At 40.6% G+C, this 14,322-nt stretch overlaps 1 protein-coding gene across 5 annotated transcripts in view; it reads left to right on the forward strand.

Annotated features, from left to right (window-relative positions):
* The window catches only part of LOC111577809 (caskin-2-like), a 96,764-nt gene continuing 82,442 nt past the window's right edge, over positions 1 to 14,322 (forward strand). For 2 of the 5 annotated variants that reach the window (XM_055004338.1, XM_055004342.1), the window contains exons 1-2: positions 3,045 to 3,168; positions 3,572 to 4,054. In XM_055004338.1, coding sequence (XP_054860313.1) covers positions 3,961 to 4,054 — 94 coding nt within the window. In that variant the 5' untranslated portion in view covers positions 3,045 to 3,168; positions 3,572 to 3,960. Of the gene's footprint in view, positions 83 to 3,044; positions 3,169 to 3,571; positions 4,055 to 14,322 lie in introns of those variants that run through there. The other 3 variants (XM_055004341.1, XM_055004343.1, XM_055004339.1) reach the window with 2 other exon arrangements.

A 14,322-nucleotide genomic window follows, 5' to 3' on the forward strand; every position in this document is an offset into this window, starting at 1 on the left:
CTCGTCTGTCCGGCGCTCTTCTCTCAGCGGGACTCTGCTGCTAACCGGTCGGTAACAGCACGCAGTCTACAGACTACAACAGGTGAGTAAATCTCCGCTCTCTAAACTCATATTTATTTGGAACAAGTCAACCGTGACCTCGGGTAAGACTAATAATTCCGCTTTCTAGAAGTAAAATCGCGTGTTTCGGACTTTGTGTGACCGGGAGTTCAACATCTTGACACTTCACACTGACAAGTTAGCAAACAAGGAGCGGCAACATGTAGGTAGGATTTGTGCAATCAGGACCAGCCGACACTCCTTAATAAATGTGGCAGAATATGTTGACATTCCTTTTTTCACCTAGTAGAACGAGTGTGATTCCCTTTAGACGAGTCAGTTGCGCTTTCTGATAAATTCTGCACGTATAGTCACCTTCCACCTCCTTATTTCGTTAAAATATCAGCTTTAGCAACTGTTTTATCCTTCTGTCAGTTTGCTTTGGTAGAAGAGGGCAAGGTGATTCAGTTAGAAAAACTTGAAATGATATTGAGGGGTAATTACCGATTTTTTTATTTGATGTATGCCGAATTTACAGGCGACAGAAATGATTTCTTTAGAAGTTTTTTTTTTTTTTTTTTAAATCTTCTGTAATAGAGTTGCACGTTTGCTGCACTGCATGTGGTATTAAGCTGGCAGAACTGAGAGGGTTAATGATTGCAGTGTTTCAAGGAAATTCGTACTGGAGCACATAACTTGGGATGCTCTTACTTTTGTCTATGTGAAGTAATTTTCACTTGATTGTAATAAATGCTGTTTGACAATTAAATCCTCTAGTATTATGTCTTAACAATCCAATGTGATTGAAGGATTTATCACCTGTCACTTGGTGGGGTTCAGTAGCCACAGCTATTGAACCCCACTGACTATTGTCTATCTGCTGACATTTAGGCGATCAAGCTAGTTTTGGACTCCTTGTTTACATTCTGGCTCATGTCAGTAAGGGGCTGTGCAGTTGTTTACAGCCTGGCAAGGTGCCTGGATAGTTTTAGATCATGTGTCAGTGCAAAGACATGCATTGGCATCTGCTCCACCATCACCTAGTAGTGTGGTGGAATATCTGAGGTGTCTTTCTAACAGCCCTTAATAGGCTGGCAGACAAGATAAGCTGCTTGGTTTTTAACTTACGAGTTGTGCCCCAGGCTCGACATAAACTGTGAATTCAAAAGCAACCAAAGACAGAAGCGTGCTGTGAGGGCTCTTCATGTGAGTTGGTTCCGATGTCTAAAAAACTAAATTCAGCTGACTTTTTCAAATGGCAAAACCTCTCGATGCTGCTTAATTTTCTTTGTGGCTTGCGTTGTAACCATGCTCATGGAGACAAGATAAATAATGCTCTGCTTTCACCATCTCCTCCGAGATAGCCCGACAGCTTACTTTGGAGTCCAAGCTGTTTTATTTTGTACACAGAAAGGATCTGTGTTCTAATCGAAGGCTATGTGGCTGAGTGAAAAAAGTCTGTTTGATGTTGTGTCAGTGATAGAAGTAGGGAAACCCAGGGGGAGTGTTTTTACGCCCCTCTGAGAACACTTGTTTGTGATGTGTGTTGTTTCTGCACTTGCTGTCACACACAATTGGAATTTCAGGCAAATTGGTTCTGCAGTGGCAGTGAGCACTGTCTAACTCTGTATTAGGGGGAAAAAAGATCTTGTTTCTTTGCTACCAATGACATAAACTGCAATAATGCCGAGCACGGCTTGAATGAAAGGAAGCTTCCTTTAAATTTGGGGGGATGTTATCGATGGATCGAGACTTGATTCCTGCATGAGAGGAGTAACAGATTAGCTGTACACTTCTGAGGGAGCAGGCTTCCTGGATCAGTGAAAAGAAACAAAAGCTGGGTCAAGTTAAAGGCACGTCTCATAATCCTGACAGAATTTATTCACTGAAAACTTTTTTTTTTTTAAATGACAGAATTTATCCACTGAAAACTGTTTTTTTTATTGTTGTGAAGTTATTACATTACATGTACCTCATGTTGGATCATATGTCAAGATCTAGAACTCTGGGGGCAAAATTTAGTACTGATTATTAACTATTTCACAGATATCAAGTAAAAAAGACAAACTTCTCTGGTTTCATCTTTTCAAATTTGCTGCTTTCCCAGTTTTTATGTAGAGCTTCCATAATTAGTAGATTACTTTGACTATCAGTTACTCGTTTGAATCACTTTAGTGAGCACAATGTCCAAACAATTTCTGACTGAAGATGATCTTTGTCATATCTGGTCGTAAATTGAATAAAGTCAGCAATTTGAATCTCTTGCCTTGGCTTTGAGAAATGATAGCAGACACCTTTCTGTTTTTGACATCTTATTAGTCTCACTTAGCCAGACCTCCACAGCACCGTGTCAGGACTGGAGAATGGTCTGGCTGCACCTCGTTGTCATTCTGTGCAAGAGGGAGAAAAAAAGAAGCTCTGGTTGGTTTGTAGTTCTTTAAACCAATCACACTTGTATTTGGTGGTGCTAAGCCCAGGATGTAGTGATGGTGTCCATGCAAAATAATGATGAGGGAATTGTTTTGTGAAACATTTGCATGCAGGGAGGCGAGCACATTCAGTCATACAAATGTCGGAATTCACCAAAAGAACCACATAGGCCTGTGTTATTGCACAATTCAGATCTTCGGTAAAACGTTTACATTTTCAGCATGTAGGTTGCTGCTTGCAGGTAACTGTTGTTGTCTTCTGTGGTGATGGAGATTTTGAAAAAGATAGCACTCAGATAAGTGGAAGGGGAGGGGAAAGCAGTGTAAAATGGAGGTTTATTACCAAAGGCTACATCCAGGCAGACTAACATTTTATCGACAAGTTGATTGAAGTTAATTCATTGGCAAGAGAGAATACTTTTGGGCTTTTGTTCTTGCAGAAGAGGCAGTTTAAAGGTGGTAACTCAGACTCAGTGAGAGATAGAAATAGTGATGGATGTTTTTCCACTCTTTTGTGACATTTTATTAGGCGTTCAGGGGTCCTAGAAGTGTTGCAGATGGAGGTGAACATGACAAGTGGACAGAGTTCTGATGTTCAGTAGCAATCAAGTTTGAGGTTCAGCATTGTTCAGAAAGCCAAACAAATGTAATCTAAAAGAGAGGCCAACTGGGGCACCCAGCATAGTAGAGATCTTGTCAGGTAAGTTCTATGAAGCAAATTGTATTATGCAATTTCTTGTGTATGGAAACAGATAGAATATGTATTATATGTGTATGTATATGTTAATTTTTAAAAATTCTGTTAAAATTTTTATTGCCATGTTTAGATGAAAATGTAGTGAATCAAAATATCTACGATTGAAAGAGACCGTTTTTTTTAGATAGCCAACAGCCATAAAATAAGTAATCTTCTGAACTCCAAACAGTTTCTACGTTTGGCAGTTTAAAGAAAAATGCATTAAAGAATTAGTAAAAGAAAAATGCAAGCAATGCAATTCAGGTATGATAGCCAGCCCTGTAGACTCATGCGGTAATGTTACTTTCATTCTGTAGACTCAAAATGATTCCAGTCTGTCTTTTTCTTTCTACCATCCTCTTTGCAGTGTAATGGCAGGTTGGACTCCTTTTGCCTCCAGGTCGACAGTGACAGACCAGAAACACACACTCAGCCCTGCAGGCAACTAAAACATCTACTAGACATACTGTAACTGCAGTTCCAAGATCATCATTGAGCAGCCAACCAACTTTTAGAGACAATGGACCCAAACCCCAACAACAAGACGAAGGAAACCTCCTGGACCACCTCACATGACATTCTTTCCCTCTAGATGGTACAAAGTCATCTCATGACTGGGATTCTGCAGCTACCTGTTAGTATGCTGACAAATCCTTGTTGAAACGGCCTGTCTGCAGGAGCATTGAAAAAAGAAGAGGAAGCAGTCTTGGTTGTCACCTTAGCGCAGATTGTGTATCTGTGCCTCGGCTTATAATCATGGGAAAAGAACAGGATCTACTGGTAGCAGTGAAGAGTGGCAATCTTTTGGTGGCTCACAAACTCCTATGCAAAATCAAGTGCAACAAAACCAGTGAGTACAGAACTTACAGAGGCTGGGAGGAGTTGGTTTTGCATGATTTCTGTGCAATGTTGTGTTTATTCTGTGCTCAAGCCCTGGAAGTGTAATTGTTTCCACTGTGAAATAGAACATAGCAAAGCTGGCGCTGCTGCCTGCAGCAGTGTTGTTACTAAAACAAGTGCAGTTTCTTTGTGATAACCGCAGGATCAGGTTCAGCTGTCAACCACAAAACCGCCCTCTCTGGCAGTCAGGTTGGGGACAATTTGAAGCTAAGTAGACCCAAACTGTGGCACAACACGAGCTAATCTCCTAAATACGGACCCCTGCAGCTTTTGCGTCTTGCTGTGTGGTTTAAGGGGCTTTTTTCTTTCAGAGTTTCTTATCTATGTACATTCCAAGTCAGGCAATAAGCGAGCTCTCTTTACAGTAGCATTGATGCAAATGACAGGGTTTTCCCTTATCCAGACCCAGGGAAAGTTGAGGCCAATAAGGCTGTGATGTTAAAGCTGCCTCTGTTTGTGGTGTTATGTGCTCTGGGCTTTCATCGGGATGACTGGCTGCTCAGTGACAAACTCTGGGAGTAAAGCTGTGGCTGTCAGGAAAAAGCCTGTTATACATTTTCCACACTAGACAGACAGAGAGCTGCATGGCAGAGAACATTAAAAATGATATTGTCTGTTTTTGTACTGCTGTGTACTTTTTGTTTGAAAAAATCCAATGCGAGACTGGCTTCGATACTGCGGTAGGCATGTGAATGAGTAATGTTCTCTGCTGTTTTCTAAACTACCATTGAGGAGCCCTGTAGTAAGGCACTGCATCTGTTCATCTGCATCATCGGACAAATACAAAATTGTGGTTGTCCAGGGCAGCTCCCAGGTCATAATTAGAAAATATAAAAAATACTTATTCCTCAATATGAATAAAACATAAATACACTAGTATTTTAATTAATACACAATATAGTTTCATGACTGCAGTGTCCACAAAGATGTTAATAGAAAAGGGGCATTGATGTGCCTGCTACTCTTGAATGCATGATCAAACCGTGATGAGGAGACACAAGTACAGACTGGCTTTGATTAGATATCATGCTGCTTTTCTGCAAATTATCATATATGAATTTTTACATGTATGTATCCAGAACAAATAAAATAGCTTCTTACTGTTCAATGAAATTTGCCACTTTGAGATAGGCCAGCAACTTATTATTATTATTTCCACTGCTGATTAATACATCTATTATTTTTTTTTACATGTATATGTCCAGAACAAATAAAACAACTTCTTACTATTCAGTGAAATTTGCCACTTTGAGATAGGCCAGCAACTTATTAATATTATTATTTCCACTGCTGATTAATATGTCTATTATTTCTTGATTAATCATTAGTTGTTTGGTCTATAAAATGTGAGAGAAAGTAGCTGAAAAAAACAAGAAAAAAGGATGAGGATGTGTTTACTAGTCTAAATCTGATGGTCCAGAGTGATTATTAATAAAAATGATCAATACTGTTAAATATACCTCTGTATTATAATGTGTTTTGTTTTTTTTAATTTATATTTTTTTTTACCACTGACAGGCAAGGAACCATATATGGTAACTTAATTGACCTTGAATTTCAACATGAAAATTAAAAATTTTGAGCAAATGTTACAAAAGTAGAAAAGTCTCATGTCCTCCAATATCACACTAGGGTTGAGATTTTGAATTTTAAAGTATGTCAATGAGTTCCCTTTGCAATCACTCCTGCACACTGCTTTCAGCACTGTTGATCCTTTCGAGCGCTTGCAGAGTAATGTCAATAGGATGACATTACACTAGTTGTTTGTCGCTTCTATTAGAGCCACCGGTGTCTGACAGCAGTACAGCAAATACTGCAGCTGTTGGGGAGGGTCGTGCAGATGATTGTACCCCATGTACTGAAGTGCTGTGTGGATGGGAGCAGATTGATTGGTATATAGTGACCCGCTTTGAAAGGGTTAAAAACCAGTCAGCCCAGAACTGACATTGTTCAGTATACTGAGTCTCTATTGGACTCTGAAACAAACACCTTAATTGATCCATGGAAGAATCTTTCTCTGGAAAGCTACAGAGAGCTCTTGCTAGTTGCCTCTATATGTGCTGTTTTGGGGCACTCCAAGGAGTGTATAAGTTAGATGACCCACTGAGCCACAATTGGGTATGTCGTTGCAAAAAAAAAAAAAAAAAAATCTTTAAACCATAGCAGCTCTTTAAAGCTGTACTTAGGCCCGAGTGGTGCTTTGAGTTGAGTGCTAAAGTCAGCATTCTAATATACAAGTAAGAATAATAACATACTGATGTTTAGCAGGGAATGTTTGCCATGGTCACCATCTCAACGTAGCATGTACACATGCTAGCATTTGTTAATGTTAAAACTGATGTCTGCACTGTATGTTCATTAGATTTATTTTGGATAATTATTTTCCCCAAGTATTGTTTTTCGTGACCCCATGACTAAGAACAATTATGAAAATTGTGAAATTTACTGAACATATTTTTGTTCCATAGAGGATGAACCATTTGAGCATTCTTCTTGAATACCTTTCTAGACAAAATATCTTCTCTGAACCCCAGATTTTTGATAATCTCAAAGACAGATTTCCATGAAGACTTTCATGCTTCTAGTAGGATAATTTTTGTTTTAATGATCCCTGTCTAAGGGTTGACAGATCTGTTTTCTCCAAGACTAGTGCTGATTCCCGATTATTGATAGTCAAGGAGACCAATGATAACCAGTATTTGGAACAGATGAAGATTTGTAGTAATCGTCAAATTAAAATAACACATACTCCAACACAAAACATTGGTGAAATGTATCTGTTCATTTATGTTTCACAAATGTTTAAGTAAATAGAACTTTTCAACTTTTATCCTTTAATGTTGATTGGTTTTTACTTCTGACCTGAACTCAGACCAGATGCTGGTGTGGTTCATTGGTGGCCTGTAAGCAAACAGACCAGTAACAATATTCAAGAAACACCTAAAATCAAACAAAGGATGATTGTTTCCTCTGGTGAATGCAAAAGTTATGTTTGAAAATCTAAGACAAATTAAAGCTGCAAGCAGCGTTGAATGGATCCTCGCCCATTCACGCACGTCGGAACATGATGCACGTTGAGGTGTGACATAGCTGACCGATTTCAAGGATTATAACACAAAGGTTCTATTAACGGTACGTGTGAAGTCAGGCTATTTTTCAGAGTTACAGTGTGCTTCATAAGGAGACAAAATGACACAGCCAAGTCTTAGAAAAATACTAAAGCTCAAACTGGTGTTTTAAATAGAGGACGAAATGTATTGAAGTCAATGTAAAGAGGCTGAAACATACTGGGAACCAAAATAAGAAGACTAAACCGGGAGTAAGTTTAAATAGACTGAAACATACTGATAGTCAGTAGAAAGAGGATAAAACATACCAGGAACCAGTTTGTCAAGGTTGAAACACACGAGGAGCCAATATAAAGAGGCAGAAATAACTGGACGCCAGTATAAAGAGGATGAACGAATAATGGACATGAATATGGGTGACCGAACAACAATAGTACATCAAAGTATAAAACATGTCATTTCCTCTCCAGCAGGTGGCGCTATCATTGTGAGTGGATATTGGCATATGGCTGTGATCAGGGCGGAACTGTGATCAATCATGTAAAGTTTGAGGCAGAGTGCAGCATGTACAGGGGATTTACACAGTTTTTCCTCTTTCATGTTGAAACATTAATTTTCAGGTGGTTGCCAAGGGAGGCCACTGAGAGAGGAGAGATCCGAGTATTCGGATCTCAAAATTAATATTCGGATACCACCACAATGAGGTGTATCTGAATATTAAATATTTGGATATTTAGGATATTTGGATATTCGGAATATTCAGATATATGGGTCCAGCCCTAGTAAATACTGTCCAAATTTTAGGTCTTTTGGTGTTACCCCCTATGAGGAGTTAGCCACTGAAAATGACAAAAATCACCAAAAATCCCACACTTAATTCAAAATAGCGGACTTCCTGTTGGGTTTAGAGTATGTGTCCGAGAGACTTTTTTGCTTGCCCTCACATGCTACATATGCATGCCAACTTTCGTAGACAGGTTAAACTTGGTGCAGGGGATGTTTATTAAAATGCTGCAGAGAGCGCTATGGCCATACTGTGAATGTATTTGGCATCTGGATGCAATCAGGGCAGGACTAATTAAACATCTAAAGTTTAAGTCAGATTGAAGCATGCAGAGGGTATTTAGACAGCAGTTGATGTTTCATGGCGAAGCATCAAAATTCTGGACATCACCACGCCCTTTCACTGATGCAGATGATTTTGAGAAGTTGTCATCATTAAGGCCTGTTTTATATACCGTATTTTCCGCACCATAAGGTGCACCGGATTGTAAGGCGCAGTCTCAATTACGAGGTCTATTTCTGTACTTAAGCCATACATAAGGCGCACCGTATTATTCAGCGTATGCTAAAACAAGGTAACGGAAGCAAAACAGTGAGTTTCTTTGAACTTTATTCTACTACGTATTTAAAAATACACTCACATTATTTTTTGATCAATCTTTTGTCACAAATCCAGCAAAGTCCTCATCTTCTGTATCTGAATTGAACAGCTGGGCAATTTCGCCATCAAACATGCCGGGTTCCCTCTCGTCATTGTCGGAGTCAGTCTCGTTGCCGGGTGGCTGTTCAGCAATGATGCCGGCTTTCGCGAAAGCTCAGACAACAGTCAAAGCAGATACTTTAGCCCAGGCATCCAAAATCCATTCACATATGGTGGCGTAACTCGCCCGGCGCTGCCTCCCAGTCTTAGTAAAGGTGTGTTCGCTGTCTCTCATCCATCGCTCCCACGACGCTCGCAACTTCACTTTGAATGCCCTGTTTACACCAATGTCCAGCGGTTGGAGTTCTTTTGTTAATCCTCCCGGAATGATGGCAAGCTCCGAATTCATTTGCTTCACTTGGTTTCTCACAGTAGCGGTGATATTGGAACTCAGTGCACACATAAGGCGCACCGGGCTTAAAGGCGCACTGTCGATTTTTGAGAAAATTAAAGGCTTTTAAGTGCGCCTTATAGTGTGGAAAATACGGTACTTTCCAAATCTTAAGTCTATTGGAGTTATTCCCTATGAGTAGTTAACCACTGAATGACCAAAATTATCAAAAATCATGCAATTAATTGTTAAAAATGCTGCAGGGGGCACTATGCCACATGCATGACCGAGATGCATACAGTTTCCTTCCTTCAGCCAACTGTGATGCGTGTGGTAATTTTGGTGTGGTTTTGAGCATTTTTAACCTGTCAAAAAGTACTTTGTTTATCACGGCAAAGATGCATTGCCACGGCAACAGCATTGTATCAAAAGTCAATCTTCACACTGTGGCATTTTCAAGGACTGAAGACTGAGCTGACCAATTACCAAAATTATATGGCAAAATTTGGGGCATTGGGACGTGCAAATGCCTAAGCGTCCTGTTACAAATAGGTGGCACTATGACTATTTCTACATTTCTGAGTGTGGACGTCTTCAGACTGGGCCTGATGTCCAGCAAATGAAGTTTGGCACAGATATGATCATGTGCAGTTGATATATAAACACTTCAGTAGTCATGGTGAGACACCAAAATTCACCATGCCGTCACAGGCACGATGTTTAATGACAAGTCACCATTTTCTCCATGAATCATCATCAATGTCTTAAGGCTTATGACACCACGAATATGAGACAAATATGGGTAACTGGCTAACAACAGTACATCAAAGTGTAAAAAATGACATTTCCTGTTGCCAGCAAGTGGCGCTATGATTGTGAATGTATTTCATCATATACATGTGATCAGGGCAGGACACTGATCATACATGTAAAATTTCAGGCAGATTGGAGCATGTTCAGGGCATTTACACAGGACCTGATGTTTCATGGCGAAAGATCAAACTTCCAGAGGCCGCTATAGACTTTTGCGGAACATTTTGATAACTTTTGCTCACTAAAGCCTGTTGTATGGACTGGCCAAATCTGAGGTGATTTGGAGTTAAGCCATTTGAGTTTATAGCTCTTGAAAATGAGCAAAAATCATGAAACAGTCAATTGAAAATGGCGGACATCCTGTTGGGTTTAGGATATGGCTGCTGCTGACTTTTTTGTTCATCCTGACTTGCTGCATATGCCTACCAAATTTGATTGCTGTAGGTGAAACGTGTTGCCTGTAGTAGATGATACAAATTTTCCAGGTGGCGCTATTGAGCCATTTTGGTTCACATCTATGCAATTCCCCTAAAATATCAAATTTATCGCCAGTCTTGATGTGTGTACAGAGTTTCACGCGTTTTCGAGTATTTATAGGCTGCCAAATTTGAGTTTCAGAAAACTGGGAAATAATTCACAAATGGATTACAATAGGGTCTTCGCACCCTCGGTGCTCGAACCATAAATATATGATTCCTCCCACCTATACACCATACTGGCGAGTTTCACAGTTATTCTGACAACAAACATAACTTATCTATAAGTGAAAAGCCTCTGCAGAGGTCAGGTGCTTTTTAAGCTGTTATGTGGGTCTCAGACTGGACATGGGAATGCTGGACATTCCCAAGCCTCCAGGCTAAGCCTCAGTCCTGGGCTGGGGACAGATGGTAGGGTGAGGCACCTGCACATGGACTGAATGCTGTGTTGGGGTGAAGGTGGGGATGGGTGTTTGGGGTCAGGTACTGAGCAAACTTTAGGAGAACAGAGAAAAACACAAGGTTTTGAAAGAGGGGGTGTCCTGGTCTAGCTGGATGTATGGGACATAGCGGAAGGGGGCTGACTCTGTGTGTGCGCTCATGTTGTTTGTTGTTCAGGAGTCTAACAGTTGGGTAATATCAAACTGAAAACACACCAGAACCTAACATATATTGCACCACGACAGCAGGGTGAATGGATAAAAAACTGTGTTTACTGAGAGCAGAGGAAATGGTCTAACATCCAATATATCCCGTGTTTGTGCCGGAGGCAGCTTTCTTTCGCTTTGTTTATTTGTCCAATATTTCAGGTGACTAATTAAAATATTCATTCTGGTGTGGTGTGGCAGAGGTAGTAGTCTGAAATACCACTATGCAAATCTTGTACATTGACATCTTAGTTTCTCCTGCCTGTGAGCAGGCCACTGCTGAGGACCTTTTACGACACTGTGGTGGCATCAGTGGTCTTCTATGCAGTGGTGTGCTGGGGAATGGGGTGCTCTGAGCGTGACAAAAACAGACTAAACAGTCTGTGGCTGCCCCCTGGACTCCATTGAGGTGGTAGGAGAGAGGAGGGCTCTGACCAGACTGTATTCTATCATGGAAACACCTCCCGCCCTGTGCATCAGCCTGCGAACTCTTTAAGAAGCGACTTCAGCGACAGACTGTTACACCCTAAGTGTAAGGAGTGTTTTCGCAGGTCCTTTATTCCAGCATCTGTCAGATTGTACAATGCCGCATTATAAACTTCACTGTGTACTGTTTACGGCTGCACTTTTTTCCCCCCAATTTACACACGCATCCACCTACTTATGTACAATATCTGATACCTCATCCTCTTGTATATAGTCTTCTACATGGTATTTAAAAAAAAACCCCATCTGTATATAATGTACTCTGCGATTTTTGCACCGTGTTTTTTCTTTTTAGGGTCTGAGCACCAACAGTGCGAAGACCCTATTGGAGTGCTAGAGTTTTTTATTAGGGTCCAAACACAGAATGGTGCGAAGACCCTATTGGAATGCTAGGGTTTATTAGGGTCCGAGCACCAGCGGTGTGTAGGACCCTATTGAAACCCTAGGGTTACTTATTAGGCTCCGAGCACCAATGGTGCGTAGGACCCTATTGCAATGCAAGGAATCATTAGAGTCCGAGCACTGAATGGTGCGAAGACCCTATTGGAATGCAAGGAATTATTATTCTTTCCTGTTCCGATGGAACAAGGTCATTTTTGAGGGCCTAAACATGCTCCAATTCGTGTGAAAATTTCCAGATGCACCAGAACTGGTGAAAAATTTGATATTTTATCGGAATTGTGGAGGTGTGTGGCAAAATGGCTCCATAGCGCTCCCTACACTTTCCCACGGGCAGCACGTTTCATCTACAGCTACCAAATTTGGTACACATATGCAGCACATCAGGCTGAACAAAAAAGTCAGTGACAGCTATATTCTAAACCCAACAGGAAGTGAGCTATTTTGCATTGAATGTCAGATTTTGCCAATTTTTGATTTTTTCCTACAGCGAACTCCTAGGGGGAAACTCCAATTCACCTCAAATTTGGCCAGTATATACAGCAGGTCTTAATGAGCAAAAGTTATCAAAATATTCCTCAAAAATAAAAGGGCATGTCTGTGGCGGCCACTGGAAGTTTGATCCTTCGCCATGAAACATCAGGTGCTGTGTAAATGCCCTGAATATGCTCCAATCTGCCTGAAACTTTACATGTATGATCAGAGTCCTGCCCTGATCACATCCATATGATGAAATACGTTCACAGTCATAGTGCCACCTGCTGGCAACAGAAAATGTCATTTTTTACACTTTGATGTACTATTCTTAGCTCGTTGGTCAGATTCACCTCAAACGTGATGAGAAAGCCGTAAAGAAAGTACTTTTTGACAGGTTAGGAATGCTCAAAACCTTGCCAAAATTACCACACTTACCACATCGCCGTCGACCCAAGGAAGGACACTTAATGCATCTCGGCACTGCATGTGCTATTGTGCCCCCTGCAGTATTTTTAACAAACAGCCCCCGCAACACGTTTCAGCTACATCCACAAAATTTGGGAGACATATAGAGCACGTCAGGGTGCACAAAAAAGCCTCTTGGAGCCAAATCCTAAACCCAATAGGAAGTCCGCCATTTTGAATTAATTGGACAATTTTTGGTGATTTTTTTTCCATTTTCGAGACTAAATTCCTCCTAGGGGGTAACTCCTAGAGACCTCAAATTTGGCCAGTATATACAATGCAACATCGTTATCAATAGTTATCAAAAGGTTCCTCGAAAGCCAAAGGACGTGGCCATGGCAGCTTGTGGAAATTTGATCCGTCGCCATAAAAGAGTAAATACTTTGTGACACATTAGGAATGGTCAGAAATTCACCAGAATTGCCACACACATCACATCTGGAAAAAGGAAGAAGGCTATGTGTCTCGACACTGCATGTGCCATAGCACCCCCTGTAGTATTTTTAACAAAGAGTGCATTTCACCTACATCCACAATATTTGGTAGGCATGTGTAGCACGTCAGGGCGGAAAAAAAAGTCTGAGGTGCCCAAAAGCTATAACCAAAAAGAAGTCCACAATTTTGGATTAATTGTGCGATTTTTGCTGATTTTGGTCATATTCAGTAGTTTACTACTCATAGAGGACAACTCCAAGAAACATCAAATTTGGACAGTATATAGAACAGGTCGTAATGATGATAAATTATCAAAATCATCTGCATCAGTCAAAGGACGTGGCCATGGCAACGCCCTGAACTTTGATGCTTCGCCATGAAACCAACTACTGTCTAACTACCCTCTGCATTCTCCAGTCTGCCTCAAACTTTACATGATTGATCACAGTCCTGCTCTGATCACATCCATATGCCAATATCCACTCACAATAATAGCCCCACCTGCTGGAGAGGAAATGACATGTTTTACACTTTGATGTACTAGTGTTGTTCGGTCACCCATATTCATCTCCATTATTCGTTCATCCTCTTTATACTGGCGTCCAGTTACTTCTTTATATTGGCTCCTCGTGTTTCAACCTTGACAAACTGCTTCCTGGTATGTTTTATCCTCTTTCTATTGGCTAGCAGTATGTTTCAGCCGATGTCAACTGACTCTCATATGTTTTAGTCTTCTTAAATTGGCTCCCTGTATGTTTCAGTCTCTTTACACTGGCTTCAGTATATTTATCCTCCTTTCAAAACACCAGTTTCAGTGTTAGTATTGTTCTTAGACTTTGCCATTTTACCTCCTTATGAAGCACATTGTAACTCTGAAAAATGCTGTATTTCGCAAATAGCATTTCTAGAAACTTTGTGATAAAATCCTGAAATTGGTCAGCTACATATCAAAACTTTCACTTTTATGTAACATTCCGACGTCCGCCAACCTCGACGTGCGCCACATCCTGATGTGCGTGGGTGTGCGAGGACCTATTCAACGCTGCTTGCAGCTTTAATTTATTCTTGCACTGCGTTTATACTTTTGTACTTTTTCTTTTGGAGCTGCTGTAACAGTGAACTTTCCCCATTGTGGGCT

The sequence above is a fragment of the Amphiprion ocellaris genome, chromosome 18 (assembly GCF_022539595.1).
Source record: "Amphiprion ocellaris isolate individual 3 ecotype Okinawa chromosome 18, ASM2253959v1, whole genome shotgun sequence".
Taxonomy (NCBI): domain Eukaryota; kingdom Metazoa; phylum Chordata; class Actinopteri; family Pomacentridae; genus Amphiprion; species Amphiprion ocellaris.